Below are 24,127 nucleotides of genomic sequence, written 5' to 3'. Positions count from 1 at the left end.
TATATTTATAATTTTTGTTTGTTGTCACCACAATCAAATTAAAAGCTTATTTTTATAGGAATGATCAATCACATAAATTAATAATATTCCTTTAAAATTCCTTATTATATTTAACACTTCATTGATATAAATGATACGTAGATATAATAGAATTTATTTTCCTTTTTTCTGCTATTCAAACTAATATTCAATCAAATTAATAAAAGAAAATACACCTTTTAAAAAATACAAAAGAAATAAAATATCGGTATATTATATTGCCTGCAGTATTGCCTAATAATGAATGCTGATGCCTGCTGAATAAAAATTATAATTAAGCAAATTAAATGTTTGGGTTGGTATGGCAAAATTGAAACTAAAAAAATGCTTTTAACTTATTTTGATCAAGATGAATATAATTCATCCAGGGACGGATACAAAGGACAGCCAGGGGCTTTAGCCTCCTCAAACTTCTTTATTTTGTGTGAATAAAAATATTATTAATAATTAATAATATATACTAATTAGTAATTATATAGTAAAAATAAAAATAATATATACTGATTAATAAATCTAATAATTAGTACCATTAATTATATATATATATATATATATATTAATAATATATTATCACTAATTATAATTTAACTCAAAGAGATATATATACTTTCCATCAATTATTATGATCTAAATTAACTATGTTTTATATATTATTATAAGTCTCATTTATCTATCTATATATCTAATATCAACATTAATTATTATTAACATTATATAACATTTATATATGTCATATATGATTGTTATGAAATTTGATGATTTTAAGTTATTATTATATTTGATGTGTTTGTTTCTTTTTTTATGGTCAGATTATTATTATTATTATAAGTGTTGCTTGATTGTTATGGTACTTGTGAGATCGAAGAGTCTTTTAAATTTTTTAAAAAAATTGTACGAGTTATAAATACATGTATTTTTTATATTTTAAAATAAAAATTATTTTAATTTTACATGTAAAACTGAGGATAATTTTATAAAAGTCATTATTTATTAAATATTTATTTATTAGAAGTTATATATTTAAATAGCGAAAGTAAAAAAAAAAAAAACCTCCTTTGATGGTTTCATGGATCCGTCCCTGCATTCATCAATCCTTACTAGGCTCAACCTATTGTAAGTCCAAAATAATAATAATAAATTAATATAATTATTGATTTTTTAAAGTTTATTTAAAAAAATATTGACTCATGTAAATAATAATTATTTCCAAATATTTTAATATAAATTCACTTAAGTTTTTAAAATTAGCCAATTAAACAAATTATTAAGGCTTAGCTTTCCATCAACTATTAAACGAGAATTTATGTTTATTTATTTACATGCATTAGGCTGTAATAAGTCTTTTTAATAAAGCAATGAATACTAAATTTATAGTGTCGCAGCCGCAGCTTAAGTTATGGACTTTTTTGTTAGAGAACTTTAGAAAATCCTAATTTTGCGATTAAGGGTGGTGGCAAAACACCCAAGTTTCCTATGAGAGTATCAATTCCTTCTCTCATATTTTTTAAATTTGATGGATGACTTAAATATCATTTTACTCCTTTAAATTAGAATATAATAGTATTTTTTTAGTCTTCTAAATTAAAGTTGTTTTTTATTTCTCATGAGAAATATTTTTTTAGTCCTTCTTCCCAAAAAAAACTATATAACAAATAAGAAATATTAAATTTGTAATTTGTGATAGTTTTTCACTATCCGAATTTGATTTTTTTAATTTAAATTTGAGAACACAATTGTGGAGGTTAAAAATTTCAAAAATTACAAAAAAATTAAATATTCTTTTTTAGTCTTGACAATTTAGCATTTTTTTTCTTTTCATTTTTAATCCTTGTAAATATATTTGTTTTGTTTTTTTCCTTAAAATAATTTAGATAATATTTTTTTATTATTCTAAATCATTTTAAGAGAAAAAAAACATAACTTATAAGGATTAAAATCATTTTTTAAGGATGAAAAGTAAAAAAAAAATACTAAATTACAAAAGGTCTAAAATATAATGTATTTAAGCCAATAAAAAAATCAAGAATCATATTCATCTTCTTTCTCCATTCACCAAATAACAAAAATCATGAACAAGTTGTCTTTAATTGCAGATTATAATTATTATCATATTATTCTTCACTGTCGGAGAAAATTTCGATCCATGGCCCTGTTCTTGTATATATATATATATATATATATATATATATATATATACACGTGTGTGTGCGCGTGCGCCATACATGTGTTAAAATTAATTTGTTATGTCTTTACTTTGTCAAAACACGTGTTATGTTAATATTAAAATATTTATTTTGTTAATCAATTAGTAATCACTAAAAATATGATTTTTAAAGTAATTATTAAAAAGTAAACAATTTTATGATACATGACGGTATTGAATGATAATATAAAAAAGTCCAAGACAATCAATGTAGTTAAGTTAAATTCTTGTATAAAACCAAGACCTAATATACTTTTCCAATGATATGAGTAATAGCAACACGACCAGCATGAATTTCTGTCAAAGATCGCATTAGAATTTATCTTTAGAGCAAAATTAAAAAGCAGTTATATCTTGTTTTAGCTATGATTAAAAAAATTAAATTAACTCTTCAAAATTACCAATCCAGATTAAAAGTTGTTTTCATCTTTAGGGAGGAAGCTAATAGTTGGAAGAAAAAAAAAAAACCATGTGGTCAGTTTCATTGAATGAGGAATGGTACAAATAGCACTCTTTAACAGTGAGTCTATTACACTATTGAGTAAAGCTTGCAAAGCCTCACTAAATAAAAAATGAGTCGTTAAATAAGAGATGGAGTCCACACCATTTAATGAGTTTTACGTAAAAAAAAAAAAAAAATTTACACAAGTTTTACGTAAATTTTAGTATGTTAAAAAATGTATATTATCAACGTTTCTCTTATTTGGATATTTGCACACATTAAAAAACCTTAATCACATAGAAAAACAAAACAAAAAAAGTTAAAAACAACTCTACAATGAGTTTTGGAGTTTGAGCTGTTCCCCAGGCTTTGGCAATAGGTTCTTGTCAAATTATAATGCTGCTAAAACTAGTGAAACTTAATGAGATACTCAAACTACTGTAAGAGTAGACTTGATCGTTCTATAGTTTATTATATGGTTCTTTACGTAATTTGAAGCTCGGATTTTTTACAAATAAGATTAAAAAGACATTTGAAAGAACAGTTCTCCCCATGCAGACAATTTGTATAATTACCGTTTCTTACTTCCCTGCATGCTTATACCATAATAGACCTATATAACTAATCCTGGGTTCTAGGGTTGCTATGAAAACAGTATTGTACATAATCATAAAATTCTATATAAAAAAACATTATATCCAGAATTCATTATTTTCTCCAAATAGGGCTCTGAAATCATATTTTGCATGATATTAGCATATTTACATTTACATGGGTAATAACGAAAATTATTTGTATCTTTTAGATGGCACGTCAATAATGCAGTCATGCAGGGCAACTTATTGAGAGTGTTTGGAATACTGGGTTAAAAGGATTTATATAAACATTCTTGTTTATCATATTATTGGGGTTCAAATCCTGATTAGCTTTTGGATAAAGAATAAATCGTATTGGGAGAAAAATATCTCATCTTATATATATCTATGGTCTCTAACGAAAATTAGTTATCGTTTTCGACGAAAATTATTTCGTACCAAAATCATAATCAGAAAAAAAAAATGAGCAATGAATTACTTTCCTTATGATATGCAAAGTGATCACAAACAGGTAAAGCATGAAAATTACAATATACTGCTGTATTGCATTAGCATAGCAACAAGGGGATTGTTGTTTGCACTTTTTTACTCTCCACACACCCCAAGCTTTTGGAAATTTATCATATATAACACCTAAACTACCCTTGCTTCACCACCCCCTCCCCTTCAACACAGCCCTCACCTCCACCACTCCCCCACTGTCTTCATTTCCACCCCCGCTGCCTTCTCGTCCGCCATGTGAGTTCTCGCATTCCTGCCCCTTCTTCATTTCTATTCTTCAATTGTATTTTGTTAACATGTTGCCATTTTAATGAAAACTAGTTTCTGTTATATCAAAATACACAACGGAAACTAGTCTCTGTAACGTATCTTGTTGTGCCTCATGCAATAATGAAAACTAGTTTCTAACAAATTGGTTACATGCGAAAAAACATGAACGAAACAAAACCAAAGAAAAAGGAATGAACGTGCAAAACTCAAGCGGAGAAGACAATAGAAGACCAATAAGAAAAATGTTTGTGAGAGAGAAACTGAGAAGATGAGAAGTGCAAATATGTTTGAAGACGAGGAAGTGCGGTTAACGCAGTGGGGGTAAGGTAAGGAGGTGTTTGGAGAGTGGGAGGAGCCGAGGGTGGAAGGTAGTGTAGGAATTATTTTTTCAAAAAATAGAGGGTGTGAAGAATAAAAAAGGTTGCGAATTGCAAATCCCTTTAGACAAATAAAGCAGCTCAATACATTTAGGATCAAACATCATGTCTATTCTGAAACACTTACTACAGATTTTGGTTAAGATTTAGATACTAACATGTCAGTGTGGCTGCTGAAGTGTTTGTATAGCACAACTAAAAGAATTAGATCATTCAGTTCTTATGGCACTAACTTAAATATAATGTGTGCAACATGTGTAGACTTACAAATCTATTTCAAGTTAGCACAACAAATGTTTATCATAGTAAAGCAACACATTATGTATAAATTCGTTTGATTTATATCATTTGTAGCAAGTTGACCATGCAAAATTAAGCCATAGATACTTGCTATATTTAGTGAAATATTTATAAGAAACATATCAAACATGTGAAATATTTTCAATAATTAAAAAGGTAGATCATTGGTTAAGTGAAAAATCTGAATTTTCATCAGAAACTTGAAATTGCAACCCTCCTCCTTTGTCCGGGCTGGGGACCGGCTGTGTTGTGCAATATGAGACACAGGCGGAGTTAATTGCTAGAAGTGACTGTTTCATGCGAATGAGGATTGCCCTGAGATGAGTACCAAGCATTTGGAAGTTGATGAGCATGCCCAATGCAAAATAATGAATCCATCCAACCCTAATCTTATGATATATAAGCCACCACTAGGGGTGTTTCAATAAGCTTTGAAATCTCATTCAACACAAAAGCTTCAATTTTGTGTAGCCACGTTTAGTACTTGGGAATGTGTACAATCCCGTTTAACGCAGGTACAAATGCCTAAACACTAAGGGTGTGTTTGTTTCACCGATTCAATCAGCTGACACGTGTTCCAATGTACCATTTTGTGAAAAGCAACAAATTGTTACTTCTCCTTGAACGTATATTTGGAACTTGTTCAGGGTGAAAACAAACACACACTATATTGTTTAGTTTTGTGTTCGCGAGATATTTTCATAATTCCAAGGACCAAGATGTGCAGCCAAGCTCTATGATGACGAATTTCAAACTAGACCAAACTAGCGTGTATATATTTAGACCTTTGATCATTTTTAAAAGTTGGCGATTGGGTTCTCATCATTTCAAAGCCAAACCAAACAACCATTCTCAACGTATTTATAATATTCTGACTCAAATCATGTAATTAGCATGAGCAGAAAGATCGACCGAGTAAATCCCAATACCATGCTTGGCTCTTACCAAATTTCAGTGGTAGTTGTTTTTAAAGTATACCATTTGCCAATGCTAATAATAAAAACACAGCCCCAGTAATAAACACATCACTGGATTACATTTTGAATGTTATTTTGTACAAAAATAATGTGATCTCAACTTATCATATATTATCTCCGATTCTTTTTTACAAGGAAAAAGTTAGTCATACCTTATTTTTTTTTTATAAAAAGACCGAAGGGAATATACACATTCGTGAACTTTTCTTTAAGCAAACTCCTCACAACCGACGATGTTAATTTATCAACTCATCTCCACTTTTTTGTGGGCATTGTGTAGTAATGGTTTCTTAATTTATCATTTTTTAATTTCTACAAAAGACAAAAAAAATAGAGTAAATCTCAATGGTACAATCTCCCCATTTAACTTAATATTAGAATTTCTTTAATATTAGAATTTCAATAGAAAGTAGTTGTTGGAATGAGTGAAATTATTTAAATAATTACTCTTTCCGTTCCATAACAAACGTCATATTACAAAAAAAAATGTCTTAAAATACGTATCATTTTAAATTTTTAATATAACACATTAATTACTTTTTTATTTATATCCCTAATAATAATTCTTAAAATGCTTTTGTATTGCATCGTTTTCCAACAAAAAAGATTAATAATAAGGTTAATTTCATAAATTAAAATATATTTTTTTTCATCTATTTGCCGGCCTTAGTTTGTATGAAAACCTAGAATGACACTTTGGGACAAGGGAGAAAAAAGCATGACTTGAAAAAATAGTTTTGTTGTCGTTCCTGAGCACAAAAGGAGCCAATTCAACCAATAAAGCGAAACCCTTTTTAATTTGTGCATCCCAATATTCACTTCTCAAATACCTTTGGCTGCTGCTGACTTTATTTCCCAAAGGGTTTAAGGAAGTAGAAATCAGTAGAAGAACAAATAAGAAAGAACTCACCAGGTACGACTATAACAAGGGACGGAAAGAGAAACATACCAGTAGGCACAATCCAACTCAGCAAACTAAAACGGTATTTCCTACTTGAGCTAATCCTGCAACCACAGGAATTAAAGGAAGGAAGCAAGATAAATAGAAGATAAAAGGCAACCAATTGCATTTGCATCAACAAATTCTACGCACTAGTAAGAGACACTAATCAAAATTCCCCCCAGGCTAGGAAATGATACTCTCACATCTTGATACACCATGTTTTCTACCATTGGACACACTGGACTTAAAAATATTCAAGTAGTCTATAACCACAGTTTCTTTTATTTACTAGATTGACAAAATAAACGTCAATTTTTCCACTTATATAGTATATATTTCACTGAATAGCACGAAACTAATCAGCCTTAATAATTGTAAAATTGAACTTCCCAATTACAAACCCCTTCACTTCAAATATTAGTATATTAACAATTTCATAGTTTGGGCCATATTTAGCATTGTTAATAAATGGGATAAACGACACCAAGCATAAGTAATTTTTATTTAAGGCATAATTTCATAGATCTAAAAGAGCAGTCTATGCTTGACACACGCAACTAATCTCACTAAAGGAAATAGCTTTAAATTCACCACCATGCAGTTAAAGAAATTCTAGCACATGAATATTTAATAGTTAACTGTTGGAAAAGGTTGATAACTTGATATCAAGGTCCACCAATTTTGCAATCCACTTGTCAAAAGATATTTCAACACCGTCATTATTGGCATGTAGATACATCAAATAGTTGCCAGTTATTCAACCGCAGCTATTTACATAATTCATAATTGAATCAAATACTTGTTATATAAACGAGGGTGTAACAAATAAATGAAGAATTAGGAAGCAGGAATGGGGAATTGATATTTGCACTGTTTTTGTTTTTCAGTAGCTTGTACTATTGTTTCCAAAGTTTTTTACTCGTTAATGAATTAAACATTTTTTGTACGAATTCATTCCTTCACTACCAAAAAATATATACACGAAAAGAATTATTTACAGCTTCTAAGAGAAGAAACTCAACTGCCACAAAAAAGTCCACAAGAATGAACGAGTTACTTATTTCATCACCAAACGAGCAGGCAATCCAAATTGTATAGCAATCATCAGTAGTACCAGTTCAGCCTAAATCACCAACGATGCTGATCCATAACCTGAAACACCATAATGCTTAAATCAATACCCAGAACACATGCACTAGATTGCATGTGTTTGTTTAATTTATATTATTAAAGAGATCAAGAGCCTCTTGGTATATAAGGATGGAGTATTGTCGGAAATATAAGCCTACATTTCTTGTTTTTGTTTCTCACTAGCAATACTTAATCTCGCCATTTGGTTTATCTAAAAGAAAACCAACAATCAAGGAAACCAACAATCTAGGCATGCATCAAATTAACTTTGAACAAAGATATGATTAATTTAATGGATCATATGCACAATAGTTAGAAAAAGTGAAACTGCAAAACACATATACATGATGTCTGAAACTATTGCTAAATCATTCACATACTTAGTTATCCTACTAAAAAAATAGGTGGCTGTATGCACTTATAATGGTGCAATAGCATTTATGGGCATGGCCACAGGACATGCGAGCTCCACTACCATCGTAAAAAATACAACGCGTGCTATGTTATACTTTGATATATGCAACGGAAAGTTGTATTCATTAGCAGTTGGAATTAGATTAGTTCATACAAATATTTGACAATATTAGATTTAGAGTACACCTAAAAAAATTACTGACATTTTCATAAAGATATGTCAACAACCAGAAGATATCTCCACGTAGATAGGAAAATCCTGGAAATAGGATAGCTAAAAACGCAATGCAAGTTCATAATGGAGCAGATTGCAGATTAAGCAGACAGCAAATAAGTATAAGGCAACGCATTTATTAATAGATGAACATATCAAGTCTTTATACAAAGGAAACTGTCTCTACAACTATTCCCCTATATATTCCTTTGGCAGTCACCTATCTCAATCCAGAGGTAGCCACCCCAGATCTATATCAACTATCAAGTAATATAAAAATAATATAACATGCTAATAATAACCCCCATGAACACCAGATTGTTTTGAGAGTAGAAACGTACAAGGTATGATCACAAACAAGTACTCTTGCAACTCATCCAATTTGATGCAAGGTGAAATATAAAATAAGAGTCAAGTCTTCAGAATGCAACATCCAACAATTATGGCAGGAGTATAATCCTGCAACAAAAACAACAATAAGATTAAAAACGTAATAAATGTTTCAATCAAAGCCAAAGATTTTTTCTGATCGATTGCAGTGACCAAACAATCAAAATTAAGGCATGCTCATTTCCAAAAGACCCATTAACATATGTTAAATAAATCGAAGCCATATTCATAAGTTTAAGAGTTGAGTGCAAATCAGTGCATAAACCCCCTAAACCAAAAATTTACAAAATGAGGACATGTAAAGGGAAGGAGGGCAAAAGCTTCTGAAATGAAATGATTAACTATCCATATTTACTCCATTCAACTAATCAGTTTACAAAAGGGGAGAAGAGATTAATACAATCGCCATTCAACTAATCAGTTAACAAAAAAAAAAGTCAACATTTGCACACATGGGCAAATGCATAGCCAGCAGAAAAGCATAATGATGTGAACTGTGATTGGATACCATGATTAAATGCATACCTATGGAAAAAATTCTGCCCACTCAACAATTTAACAAGTGGACCTTGAAAAGAACAACCTACAAAAACGTTAAGCAAGTTGGCGTGAGGCTGTAAACAACAAAATTTGCCTTCAGCAGAAAGTGCATACCAGCATCAGAAACCCAATCAAAGCCTAATTCAATGATCCACGACACCTGCATGATAAGTACATATTATGTTATAATACGAGCATATCTCGACCATTAGCCAGGAGAACCAAAAGGCATTCCACCTTCATTTATGCCCTAGAAGTTCTGAAAGAATACTTATCTAGTTCAAAATTCTATCAAATAAACTAACATTATAAAACAATCAAGCCCTATCCCATGAGGTAGGGTCAGTTACATGGATTAAATAACACCATTGTGCTTCATCATCAAAAACCAATTTTTCAGAAAATTCATTCAGATCATGGTCTTTCTCTTTCTAGATGATTTTTGTAGGGTAACCCCATTAGCAATTAGTTATGATAGGTCAGGTACCCATTAGATAATAGAATAATTAGAGTTAGTTAGTTGGAGAGAACATCTTGTCATTTGTGAGAGAATTGTGAACCTTTGGGCATTAGAAGGTTCAGACCTTCGAAGTTCGGCTAGTTAGAAATCTCTTATTCTTTCTAAAAGGATACTAGGTCTCTATCAATTGGTATCAACGCCGTCCACCATGTCTCAGTTGCAAACAAGTGGTACTAGTGGTGACATCGGCATGGCAGTGTTTGATCGGGACTAGTCAAAGGCTAGTGTACAACCAGCCTACATGGGCTTCATGGTTGCAGAGCTTGGTGACATATTCGGATCCAAGCCCCACACTGGAAGTATGGGATTCTTGTGTGGGGTTTATAAGGTCTTAGGCTCTCCAACAACAACAACAATGCTTTTGTCATGTGGTTCTCCCAAGGTTCTTGTCAAACAATATCAAAGCTATGGGGTGTGAAAATGATTCCAAAATTTGATGGGTAATGGGACAGACAACACCTACTGATGACTGATCGATTTAAATCAGTATTTTAAGGGCCTTAGAGTTCTTAAGGAGGAGAACCTATCATGGGTTTGGATGCCATTGAGAGGAGTCAGTAGTTGATTGTCTTCTTGGAAGAAGAGAAACCAAAATGCTACATTTTTTTTACTTTGAGAAGGCTGTGATCAAGCTGTTCCAACAAGAGCTTAAGATTTATCTTCAACATTCAAAACCCAGAAAACAAATGCAGATATGTGGTTCAGGATGAGAGCCAAGAACCAATGATCATAGAGCAGAAGTTGATGACAGAAGGCAGCAACAAAACGTAACAGGAGACGAAACTTTGGAGACTAATGGTACATGGGCAAGAAACGAAAACAAGAAAGCTACAAAATTGGGAGAAACCCAACAAAAGCAACCTAACAGCATTTTGGACAGAGAATAATAAAACAGACGAAAATGAAGTTCTTGAGATAAAAAAATTGCAATAGCAGAGATGACACAAAGATGGGTTTATTTTTGGGTTGCAAAGAGGATACGAAAATTGAGGGAAGCCATATGTTTGACATGAGGGGAGAGTCAAAGACTGAGTGGGACAGCAACAATGGAGGTTTCGGATTTTGGTAGTGGTACCATCAATCCACCACCGAATCTTTTGTTTCTCCTCCACAACCGAAATTTATTATTTATTCCTCAAGATTCATCAACTAGGATTATACCATCAACAAAAAAATGCATTGTCTTAGGAGTATGTGACTCCCACACTGAAATTTATATACGAGGTCTCGGGCCCTCCAGCTACAATGGCTAGCTTCCCCAATAAGTATTTTCAACACTAAGTAAAATTTGAAAGCAATGAACTCAATCTAAAGGTAATGCAAATGTATAGTTTATAAGCAAATTATTTGATATCCCTTCATGACTTTTGCACTCTAGCCGTTGCCCCATCATTGTTCTCTATAAAAAAAATAAAAGATCAAATGAACCCACATATATCTATATTCAAAAATACTTTTCCTAATTTTCTGATTCCAAGATGTCAACAAAACTCCATCAAGCATATCAAGGAAAAAATGCCTAAAGTGGGCACAGTATTTAGTGACTGTTAGTTTCATTTGGTAGCAAATTAAACAATTAAATAGAAAAGGTTGGTGTTTCCATCTGGCTTGAACTTGAGTGATATTAAGTAGTAACCCATTCCAATGCTTGAATGTATACCAAAACGTGTTTGACGATAAACAAAATATTTTAGGGACACATCCATGTGTATGCAACAAGTATTGTACCAGGTGTGTACGTAGCACATATAAATGGCAACATTTAGGAGAGTGTACATGCATCAAAGTATACATAGCATTGTTTCAATAAATTAAGGTAATTAAAATATCTAGCCATGATAGCAAGAAAACAATAAAGATATGCTATGAAATTGAAGCATAACTATCTTACTTTCTGGAGCCACAGTTACAGGGAATCTTTTTCTCCTCCAAGGGGAACTTATAATTGTATGTAATTTCTTCACCAGCAGCTATATGCCGTTTCGCATATATGAAAATCTTCTTTTGACCCTCAACAGATATAACCTTTGTATAGCAGTTGGGCTGCCAAAAACTCCAGTTCAAATCAGGAAGAACGTGAAATCAAGAATAGAAGTGACACATGCATATGTCCCAAATACTTCTTTAAATGTATGGATACAAAAAAAATGCATTTAAAAGTACACAAGTACCTCACAAGAGTGGTTAACAAATCTTGCAATCCCACCTCTCTTGGTAGCATCAACCTACATATACTCGGACAAGAAAAGCAAATGTAGGATTCGAATTTATCAATATACACTTTATCTAGAGAATATTAATTAGCAGACATGCAAAATTACATGTAATTTAACACTTCATTTGGATAAGATTTTTGTATATTAGGTCTTATTTAAGCTTATCTAGTGGTCTAACCAGTCATCCGACAGTTATCATGTGTCTGGAACTCTAGATTGCCTTACAAAAAGAGCCTGTGTGAGCCAAATAAGCCACACGTACTATAACAGGGAATTTTAGTTCTCAAAGTCAAGTAGTGATAATGTCTTGATGAATCACGCAATGATCAGATTAAGAAAACCACAACTATCTATTTAGTTAACCATCCACTAGCCCCTTTGTAGAAATATTGGCTTTACCAAATTATTATATTCAAAGTTCAAACCCAAGTTGCACAGAGTCAACCATTTTCTAGGTCAGCATGAATCCTCGTCAACTTTAGAAAACAAAATTTCAAAACACAACAAAATCCACAAGGTTTAACTATGGCTACTCTTTGGTCCATAAACTTCATTACATTTCAAATAGAATCAATACCAACATAGGGTTGATAGGGAGAATAAAATATAAGATTCATCTGACACAATGACTCCATAATTACCTTAGAGAAGCAAGATAAATGAAACATCCAAAATCTAAAATTTAAATATTACAGCAATATATACTAACCACATAACCATCATCAAGTCTAAAAAGGTAACTGCTTCCAATTCCCATCTTCTCATACTGACGTTCACGTATATCAGATATCTGTGAGAAACAATAATACCAGTTAATTGAACCAAAAAAAAACAATATTCAAAATACAATGTTGACCATGGCATGGTAGTCAAATCAAGAATTGAAACGCAAATCACAAGACCAATTAAGATTCATGATCAACTATTCAAAAAATACAAATTTGTTTTTAAATAATAAAGCTCCAAAAATTAAAAATAAATTATTTCCTCATTTTAAAGCAAAATAATTATTACGTTTCTCCAAGCTCTTCTCTCTCTAATTTTCTAAACCTAACTATAAAAAAAAAAAAAAAAAAAAAACCCTTTTGTTCAGCCACCTCTTCTGTTCCTTTCCTCTGCCCCTGTACATCTTAAGGTGCACAAATCTGATGTGCATTTCACCTCACACACATCCCCCCCACACACACCATCCAACAACCAGACACTCATCCCTTCACTGGATTATCCATTCACCAGTTCCCTGATCACTGGTTCACTGTATGTATCAATCTAGACAGGGAGTGACGGCTCCATCTACCATCTCAAAAATTTATCAACAAGAAGCATTCTGGACGCACCCCTCTATCTCATCCTTGGTTCGTCACCCCACAGTAGCAGTTTGTCTTGCTATCCCTCTATACCTTATTGCCAGAATCACAACAGAAACAACATTCAAGCAATTTCTCCATCCATCTGGCAATTCAATGTGGGATTCCAGTTATTAAACAACTCCATGTAAATTGTATCAATTGGGTGAAGACTCGCATTAAATTGCAATTTATGCAATTTGAGTTACCATGACATCAACTAAATCAGTAAAGCATTAGCATGCATATGCAACGAGGAAAGATCTCTTCAACAATACTGTATAACCTTCTTATTGACAGTAATCAATAGCCTCATAGTTTTCTTTTTATCGGCTAATGTCAGTTTGTTAGAATGTTAATTTTTGTTAGCAGAGGGGATCAAACCCACGACCTTTCCCGTCTTCCCTTCTCCCTTGACCAACCAACTCCCCTTATATCTCCTCAACAACCTCATAGTGTATTCACTCTTTAACAAAGCAGCCACTAGATAAGAAGCTTGTAAGAAACCCTGCCCCCAGATTATATGTGCTCACTCACTCTAATGCAATTAGACATGCAAAAAGTAGAGCCCATATTCCTCAACATCAAATTATTTATAAGAGATATGGAACCCCTAAAGAGAAACCTGCATAATTTGATTGACTTTATCCATATTGTTACATTCACTATATATAATTCTAAATTCACTTTGTAAAATCAACTGACAATATGACCTTAAAATATGAATCTTTGTAACAATATTTTTTTTACCCGAGGACGAATCAGTTCTCCAATATATTCAATCACAAAATCCTCTGCCTCAATTGGCTCCAAGGCAAGAAGACCCCAATCATGGATCTTGCTCCTTTGAAAACGCAAATGCTTCTTCCGTGCCTGAAAAATGCAAAATAAATAGTTGAAGTCTGATGCATCCATATGCTCTAAATAAAAATGACCAAAAATACTTTCTTCAATCACCTTCAATTGAGGCACTTTCAGAAGATCTGCACCCTCTGCAGCAGCAAGAAGGTTACGCAATTTCACCCTATTTGTTCTTGCAGAAAGACCCTTGCCATTTGACAACTGAGATAAATTATTTTCAGAATCTATGCACTTGTTCTGGACACATGGAAGACCCCTAACACGTGCTTTATATGCAGGACTGGCACTTCGGGACCATTTATGCCATTCCCAGCCATCAATAGAAGTCCTGGCACATCCATCAGATCTAGGACACAAATTCAGTGGCTTGGATTTAGCAGACTTCCTACTTGCCACAGTAACTTGTTTACTGGCTCCCAGATAAGCACCACCATTTGAAATTTTCAAAACCTTTGTAGGATGTGAAGATGCTGTACCATCCATTTGATGTTTCCTTTTTGATTTTGATACTTTCATTGTTGCTGTTAACAGAAAAAGGCAACCCATAAAGTATATTCATTAGCTTATTATATTACATATATTATACTTTATTCAGTTTATCATTACTATTATTATTATTATTATTTAATTGTAAAACATAGCATATGCAAACTAGCAAAGACATATTCTAGCTTAATAACTTAAAAAATAACTCTTAAGATCATCAAATGCATGAGTTCAGCTAAAATTTATTATAATAGAATAATATTAAATTTATAATAAATATTTTACTATTAAAATTATTATATATTAAAATTTATAATAAATACTCAGCTATTAAATCTCTTATAAATTAATATATTAATTAAATATTCGTAGTTGAAAAACATAAAGATTTTATGATAAAAAGATATTAAACAATAACTGAAATAAAAAGCATTATCATATCAGTTAAATACTTTCTTATTTGACAAAATACAATAAATATAACATTAAAGGTTAAAATTGAGTGCCCAGAGCCAAAGTCGAAATAGGCCTACATTGCAACTAAAAAAACACAGTCCAGACTCCAGAGTTACTTTACTTAGTAAATAAAAAAATTATAAAAAAACATAATAGGGTTAGGCCCAATAGGGTTGTGAACCGGGTCATTTATTTTCTCTGACCCGCTAGACAAAAGCGCAGCCATGAGCGGAAGTGTGGAACAGTTGCAGTGCGATGTGATTAGCCCGCTCCGGCCTTCGATTTTGGCATCGAAAAGCACCACTCCAGCCAGGTGCGATGGCCCTTGGAGGAGCAACAGGGTGTTGCGACTCCTTCTGGGACCTAACAAAACTTATGCAAGAATCATGCGATTCTTCTCCAGATCGCGATTCTTTTGATTCAGGTCCGATTCATGGTGTGATACAGGCACAAAAACAATTCGTTCAACGATTTATATCGCCAGCTTCATGACTTGTATCACGAATCATACATTACTAACTACCACAAAGAACATTGGAGGAGACCAAGATCATTGGAGAAAACTGTTTAGAGGGATCTCATGGTAAATATCTCGGAAGATTTGGTTTAACCAAGCCGAATGGCATCATGTGATCTATGTAGCCACCTCACCTAGTTATATAAGGCTTTTGTTTTTGTTGTGTGTGTGAAGACTGAACATTGAATAAAGACATCCTACAACAGTCAGATAAGATTCAACAAGGAACAAGAAGCAGAGAAAAATACAAGACTCCAGTGAGAATATATCATTAACCTACCATTTTGTATCTCTCTGGAGCAATGACTTGTGACCTTCTCTTTAACAGTGCCATCACTTTTGACAATCTTCTTCATGACAACGCTATTATCAGTTGATGCTGAAAGCTTCTTTACATTGGATTTTACAAAATCTTTAACATCATCTGAAAAAGGAAAAGTGGACAGCTATTATTATTACACAAAGTAATAATTATGAAATCAGAGTCAACAAATTAACTAGGAAAAATACTTTGAACTTCACCCGAAAACTTCAACACTTTTTGACCAGCTTTATTCTTTAAAGATAATTGATCATTGTGTGAGCTACTATTGACACTGACAGAAGATTTGCCCTTAGAAGTTGTATCCTTCTTCCCTTTAATCATCTTTGTCTTTCCATGTATAACAGAAGCTATTTTAACCTCTGCAGCCTCACCAACATCTCCAGAAAAATGTTTCCTCAACTTGGCCACAGGCTGCTTACCTGGCCTAGAATCATTTTCTGCTACAGATTTTGAGGAAATTAACTCCTTCCTTGACAGTTTCTTGCGGCAATAGGTATACTTTCCAATCACCGGAGGAACTTCAGAAGAACTCTTTGCTCCTTCCTTCACTCTTCCCAGTCCAGAAGTAGCACTATTCAAATGTTCCTTGCTTGCATTGACCGTTTTTCTTTTCTAAAGAATTATAAAAGAAAACAATAAATTTACAATAATAAGACAAAATAAAACTAAACAAGACAGGTAGTCAGAGAAATCGAGGTGAAATGCAGTATTTTAAGTTCTCATAAATATTGAATATTTGGATTAATAAAATTCTTACCTTATGACCATCAGACTTGAAATGTTTCTTTATGGTGCTTGATGATATAAAAACTTGCTTGGGCACAGAATCAAGAAACAACGACCTCCACTTTTCCAGAACTTCATCATGCAGTTTCTGTCGGCACAGTGCTGTAGCAACATATTCTGTTATCTTAAGATTACATTCAGCCGACCTTGAAGGTCGAAATTTGGAATTGTAGTGAAGGGCAACTGTTTGAGATTTCTCAAGCCCAGGTGGTAGGTCATCAATCTCCTCTTCAACCACATCATCTACATATCCACACAACTCCTTAAATGCTTTCGAAAATACGTCAGACATATGGTTTCCAGACGCAGACTCGCCAAAAGAATTTCCAGCCTTTGCAGGATCCACAGACTTGTCATTTAGAATTTCCTTCACAGACGTTTTATCTGCAAGTTTCTCTGAAAAACGAGTGTCTCCAACAGCAACCTGCAACAATTAAAGGATTCTTCAATATTAGCAGTGTCTGGTACAACAAATGAATAAGAACACTTATAATTAAGTTACCTCATTAAATTTGTTTTCTTCTGGGAAAGGAATTAATTTGTTCACTTCCTTTTCAATAAAACTTTGAATGTAATCAGCTAAAGACACCTTTGAAGAGAAGTGAAGCTCATTCTCCACACTTTCAAGAATACAAGTCAAATCTCTAGAGTTATCATAAAGGCATGAAACTTTTTGACCTTCTAGTAAGTTTCCACCTTTGAGGCTACTGGAAGATGAAAATAACCGGGGACAATTTTTTTCTGTTGCCAGTACTCCAAACTGATTATAGCCATCAACATTGCTTTCAGAAGTATCTGGATTGATAACCAACTGTAGGATAATTGCATGATCATTATAGGTGTACAATTTAAGCAAAAAACTCAAGCAAGCAAGCTACACAGTAGTCAGTACTCACAGCTTCTGATTCAATCTTTTCAGTATGATCTTCACATTCATTAGCAGAAGGTTGAGGCTTACGATGAGACCAAAGCTTCTTTTTCCTCCAGGAAGATAAGTATTCTGCTAGTGTGTCAAAAAACACTGCATTCCACATGACTTGCATGGAATAATCAAGAAGTACCTTGCGAACAACAGCATATGACCACCAAAAATTTTCAATGCTTCCAACTGATTTAATGATGGCAGGGGGCAGTCTGGAACTTTCATGACAAGTCTGATCGTCCAAAGTGTGGGAAGATGCAGGATCACTGGAAATAGCAGAACCTCTACTAATCTCGGCAGAAAACTTAGACTGTTAAAGCAAATATTCAACAGCTTAGTAAGATGCACACAATCTCAAGCTTTCAACAATAGTACTTGCAAAGCAATTAAACATCACCATATTGTTTCCAGGAGTACAATCAGCTGATTCAAGCTTATGCCTCGTACGTTTCTTTTCCGTAACAAATTCTGCAATGATATCACCAATAATTCCATCTAGCACAACTCTGCGAGCAGCTTTCATGATACCCATGTGCAATTGGGAAGAAATGTCCTCAGATATTTCACCAATTAAGTTTACCATATCACCAACCTCGTTACTTGGGGAACCTGATCTACAAATGGTTCCAGAGATATCTCCTTTTAATGCATTTACAGCAGACAATAGCACAAAGGTGTCGTACTTATTGTCAGAATGAGAGATCTGTAAATTAACATAAATCAGTCACAAAAGTGAGTGTCAGAATAACATTACTTTTTCTAGAGAAACAAGGGCAGAATTAGAGTCCACAGAACAAGGCTAGAACTCGCAACACTGTAAGAAGAAAGCAAAGAGCAGGAAATTCTATTTAAGCACTGATAATGGAATCACACATGAGAGAGGAAATAGAGAGAACAACAATAACAAATGGTTGGAAACTACCCAAAGAAAAGTAAGATTTAACACATTAACCAGGTTATGAGTTCGGTGAAGTTTCAAGAGTCAAGAACAAGAAGCATTGGAATTGAGATTATCAATGGGTTTAATGGTGCCTTTTATGGTGGGGAAGATTTTCCCTCTCCACCAATGCAACAAGAATAAGCCATATTTTGTTAATATGCAACTTAATGTTCCTTAAGATAATATTTTTATTTATCGGTCCTCTCCAACATCATCTCCTTCCCTCTCGTTGTCACCACCACAGTTTCCTTTCCCCAGACCCAGACAAACAGCAAATGAGCAAGAGATAGAGAGAATTGTTGCAACAATTCAATCTTTTCATCATCACTAGCCAATGCTGCTGCTGGAGGAGCAAGTCGCCGGAACAAATCAAGAGAAAGAAAAACAAGCCAACGCATTATGTGTTCGGATCATAAAAAATTCACTGGTGGCAGCGAAGAGGACTTGTATACCATCTACCATTGATTGAAGATTGAAGTAGAGGGCTTAGTTGGACAAGAGATCTTATCTGGCGAGAGAAAGGATAATGCCAATGACCTGGAGAAAGGGGGGAGCAGTTGTCACTGGTGTTGGATACCTGCAACATTTTCAGCCAAAATGCTTGAGGGAAGCTACACAGACTAAATCTTAATTTCAAAAGTATCTTATATCACGTAATCTGGTTTGTTTGTTTTTCATGTTAAAGTGCAGCCTCATCATTACCCACATTTATTTTGGGGAGGGGGTGGTTTCTAGACCATAACAGAGCCTATGAGAGGGCAAGACACCAAACTCGCAAAGCTTGGGGAGAGGGGAGAGGGGAAAGGATGTTCCATCAGCATCCCAATGAGAACTTGTCGGTAAATGTCCCAACCGGATGAGCTAGGTTCACAAGACCATAGCCCAGATCATATGTGAAAAGAAATACCATCCCCATAGATAATCTACCCAGCAATATAAAGGCAATGAACCAAAATGCGATGTGGTTTTATCAGCATTAAAACTATTATTGTCACAACTCCATGAGGACCATGAATCTCAACCACTATCCTGATCATTATTATCAACTTACTTTGGTTCTCTTTTCTCCTGCTTTTGATCAATTCATTTGTTCACAACATCAAAACAAAATAAAACAAAATTTCAAAGAAACTCAATATCATACTAACAAACAAATACTCCAATCTTATAATATTCTAATCATATAAATCCAGAAGATATCCTCGTAACTTGTGTATTTGATTTGGGCTTTAGGGACCCTAAATCATTTTAAAAGGAATCATTAAAGAATCATAAGGGAAAGTACTGAGATGGAAACAAAAAATTTGTTGATTATGTCTACAATTTTCCAATTGGCACATCCCTATACTTCTGCATTAGCCAGCAATTCCCATTTAAGTTTGAGAATGCTGTCAGTAAATTAGGAAAGTTTAGATTACAGTGTTAAATTCATTTTATGATAGGAAATCAGAATCTCTAGAAATAAGGGGAGAATAAATTGTTCCTTAATATTATGTATTTTTAGGATTGGGCTTTTATTCTTCTCTTCCTATTTATATATGTTGTAAATGATTGACATTAGAGTATAGAAAAGGATTAGCATATATCCAAAGTTTCAGAACGAAAATTGTATTTTAGGCTTGAAAGAAAGGAAAGATTAAATGATGTCAAACAATGGGATAACCATTCATTCATTTATAGCAACAGATCTGCAGCCTATAATATCATTTCATTGAAAAAATATTTGCATCTTACCACTGTTGAATCTTTCAGATATCCATGACGGTTCCAGGAAATCAATTCGTTAATAGAATGAGGCCCATGTTTCATACCCTTCTCATCCTCATAAAGCCAACAGCATTCTACACCTAACTGAAACAAGCAATAAGACACACTGTCATTGTATGTCAAACTGACTTCTACATGACAAAACAAAGAGCAGATATTGCACTACCATCTGACAAGATATTAAACTTTTGAATGCCTCTGAGTTTGAATTTACGTGATTGGATTCCTTAATGCAGTAATTGACATGTGACTGTGAAACTGGCTGTGAATCAGGATTAACAGCCAGAGGAGCAGCATGCTCAAAAGACCTATCTTGCTCATATGCTGCCATTGTTGGCACCCTTGTGCCTGAGAAACCCATACTCAGATATGCAAACCCAGTGGAAACATGATCAGGGAACTGCTTGAAGTAATTCAGTGGTACAGGGCTCATTAGTGTGCCATTAATCACTGGATACACAGGAAGCTCAGATGGCAAGAAACCAGTAGTTAGGCCCTCATATAACTGTTCCTTAATATAGGGACCACACATTTGCCCATTTTCATTCACATACATCCATCCACTCACAAAAGCAGGTTGTTGCACATAGCCACAGAAACTCTGGTCCATGTGTGAAATATGCCCTGTGGTAGAACACACAGGGACATAGCCACTCTTAACATTTGACGGGCAGCTCATCTCCACTCCAGAATCTGGATCAACTTTATCATCAGTATTGCTGGAAGAGGGAACATCACCAGTACCCCTGCACCTACCGAAACATTCAAGCAAATAAGAGAATTTCATACGAAAAGAATGGGAGGTAAGGTTTTTCACAGGTTAATATCTCAAGAATAAAAAAGGGCATTAATTCAGTAGCAGTTTTATTATCATATGGAAATGCTATATCTTTAATATTGATTTAATTCCCATCCAATTGTCATCATCTTTCTGCGTCTTTCATGTTTTTAAAATATAAAATAATTTATTAGAAGAGATGCAACCAATGTCTTTCATGCTTTCCAGTGATGTGAACGACAAAGCATATTTAACAAGTTATGAATGGCAACAGTTTTGATTAACTCATTCAACCAGATAAATGTCAACATGACAGAACGAACAACTCAAAATATCATGTAATAATGCCTACAAAAATTGAAGACCTTTCTATATCTTGATGCGAGAACAAGGAAATATCACTGGAACTTCCTGCATCTGCATGTAAATCTATATCTTGATGTCCAAGATCTGACACTCTTGGCCTTTTTCTAGAAAAAAAGGTGTCATCTTCATGGAGAAAGACAGTTGAGAAGACCATGAACCTTTCCCAATAGAAAATTCTGGGGCACCAAAAGAGGACTCAACCAAATTAAAAATACACAAAGTAATGTGAAAGTTCTAAAGTGGTACATATATATATAAAAAAAAAACAACAAATAAAAGTAAAAAATGTAAGCATTTGAATCATATGAAACAGCTATCAGCTTGAGATGCAACAGAACCAAACTATTTGATGAGAGTAAATAAGCCAAATTTCGTTTCTTTCAAAGTTCCAACATATTAGTATGGCATAATAAGAATTCACTTTATAACTCATAATTAAAAATACATAGTTGTAAAGAACCAGCGGAGCAAACATACAGAGAAAATATTAAATATAAAATAATCTTCTACCTTATACTACCACTACTTACTAACAATGGTGTGAAAATTGCGAGGATGATCACAGGATTGCACAATCTTGTGATTTTTCACCTCAAAATTGTGGTGAATCTGAAGCAGGATTGAAGCACGCTCTAGATTGCACTAACTTGCAATCTTCATCATGAAATGTTGTGTTTCAAATTCCATGTTGATCATCCACAAACAGGACTTTGGGTCAGGTACTCAGGTTTCAGTTTGAAACCCGTATGTTTCTACACGATCCAGGTCATAAAAAAAATGATGGCTTCTGTTTATGATCACTCTCCCACAGTTTTCCTTCATCTAGGGTTTTCTTCTTTGTGCTTCTTCATGTCCAATTCTTTATCTAGGGTTTTTTCTTTGTCTGAACTTGGACCTCAATCATAGGTACATTTTGTTCTTCTCTTGTTGTGCCTCTGTTCTTGAGTCCACTTCACCTCAATCATGTTTTGTTCAGTCTCTGTTTTCTACTGCCTTGCATTCTAGTCTCTGTTCTTCAATTCTCCTACACTTCTTAAATCTGAAACTCTTATTTTATTGTTGACTTGTGCAGTTGTGTGTCCTGCCTTAATATGAAACGCTTGCACGATTTGTTCTAGACATTTAGGCTGGCTAATTATGAGTTAATTATGTTTTTGTGTTCTCTGTAATTTATTATGAGTTCTTTTGGAACTACTGTTAGTTATGACTTATGAATCTATGAATATAAATCTTCAGTATAAGTTTAATTTACTTTACAAGATATTTTCCTTAATCATGTCATTTTTATCGCATCTGGATCTTTATGTATAAATTTTGCATCTTTTGGGATAAACTTACTATCCTTGTTATGATCCTTAGATTTATGATCTCTCATCCCCTCCAGATCCCATGTAAGATCTCAATTTTAACAACATTGATCAATAAGATTAGAAACTTCTAATTCCCTTCACTGTAGCAAGCCTAACAGAAAAAGGGGGATTGAATATAACAAATGTTTCACTGTTCAGATTACCTTGGTGTGGCAGTTGTGGCAATGGATCTAAGATACTCCTTCCACTCCTCTTGCTAGCTCAGGTAGAGTTGCTACAAAATTGATGTTTTTTATTAGCAACACATCATACACATGCATCAGTAACCAGTAATCAGTAATTGTTACATTTCAATATTTCATAGTTAATGACAAATGTCAGCACATATTAGAGAAACACATCAACTATGCTCCATGACATTTAGGCGTCCACGTACCAACAAAAACAGAAACATGGACAATTTATATCATAATAACCAACACATAACAATAGACCAATAGGAATATCAGACGATGAATTTGGAGCTCAACAATTGATCCCCATTTGATGGAAAAGGGACAACTTTGCCTCTATGCTATAATAAACTGATAAAAATGATACTGTTGCATATAATAGAATTAGAGCTTCGGGTCATAAATGACATAAATGCAATTGTAACATTACTATTTACTTCCTTAACCTTTCAGCCCGCCTCTTTTGGAATGCAAGCACAATACATAACTGCCACTTAACATTAAGACCTTCTAACGAAACACAGAAAAAGACGAGCAGAATCGTAAACGGAACAACAATCTACCTATAAATTAATCGCACCACCTTTTCGCACATTATTGCAAACTCCCCTATATTCGGTATACTATTCACTCACCCTTTGTTCTGATTGATCAATGGATAAATAAATAAATAAGAAAATTCACGATGCGCACGTACGACAAATGGAGGAAGATGAAGAAAGGGTGAGCGAAAAAGCGGGTTTCGCGAGGATCGAGAGAGAACACAGACCTTTTGATCGCGCAATCGCGTTGGTTTTGATCTGGTGGTGGTTCTAGGGTTTGGGTTAATACGTTTCCTTCGTCTAACGCAAAAAAGGGGATTTCAATTTTTCAATTGGGTGGGTATTGGGAGAGTCCAGAGCAAAAACAGAGATTAGGGATCAGATTTTTGCTTTGCTCGTTTTGCCCTCATCTAACTCCT

The 24,127-nt window shown here is 33.7% G+C and overlaps 1 protein-coding gene across 9 annotated transcripts; it reads right to left on the bottom strand.

The window, feature by feature from the left end:
* Positions 1-4,866: 4,866 nt before the first annotated feature.
* LOC100805708 (histone-lysine N-methyltransferase ATXR7) lies at positions 4,867-24,127 on the bottom strand. Of its 9 annotated transcripts, XM_006586892.4 has the most exons (22): positions 23,936-24,126; positions 23,137-23,207; positions 21,623-21,799; positions 20,646-21,231; positions 20,447-20,563; positions 18,170-18,475; positions 17,747-18,082; positions 17,353-17,661; positions 16,822-17,274; positions 16,250-16,676; positions 16,020-16,163; positions 14,377-14,801; positions 14,170-14,292; positions 12,783-12,863; positions 12,029-12,082; positions 11,749-11,900; positions 9,452-9,497; positions 9,323-9,380; positions 8,749-8,866; positions 7,671-7,800; positions 6,655-6,710; positions 4,867-6,551 (listed from the first exon to the last, which is right to left on the bottom strand). In XM_006586892.4, the coding sequence occupies exons 3-17, from the start codon at positions 21,775-21,777 to the stop codon at positions 9,476-9,478; spliced, it is 3,690 nt and encodes a 1,229-aa protein (XP_006586955.1). In that variant the 5' UTR covers positions 21,778-21,799; positions 23,137-23,207; positions 23,936-24,126; the 3' UTR covers positions 4,867-6,551; positions 6,655-6,710; positions 7,671-7,800; positions 8,749-8,866; positions 9,323-9,380; positions 9,452-9,475. The 9 variants fall into 9 exon arrangements, with proteins under 9 accessions (XP_006586955.1, XP_014617400.1, XP_006586956.1 ...); XM_014761914.3 differs by having other exon boundaries at positions 4,867-6,710; XM_006586893.4 differs by having other exon boundaries at positions 4,867-6,710; positions 20,646-21,225; positions 23,936-24,125.

The sequence above is a fragment of the Glycine max genome, chromosome 9 (genome assembly GCF_000004515.6).
Source record: "Glycine max cultivar Williams 82 chromosome 9, Glycine_max_v4.0, whole genome shotgun sequence".
Lineage (NCBI taxonomy): Eukaryota > Viridiplantae > Streptophyta > Magnoliopsida > Fabales > Fabaceae > Glycine > Glycine max.
Note: the sequence above shows the minus strand (reverse complement) of the source record. Positions and strands in the feature narration are given on the sequence as shown.

Coding starts and splice junctions, on each gene's coding strand:
- LOC100805708 (XM_014761914.3), bottom strand. CDS start 21,777: ATGGTCTTCTCAACTGTCTTTCTCCATGAAGATGACACCTTTTTTTCT. Junction 18,083..18,169: donor GTACTCCTGGAAACAATATG/GTGATGTTTAAT, acceptor TTGCTTTAACAG/TCTAAGTTTTCTGCCGAGAT. Junction 16,677..16,821: donor TCAAGTCTGATGGTCATAAG/GTAAGAATTTTA, acceptor ATAATTCTTTAG/AAAAGAAAAACGGTCAATGC.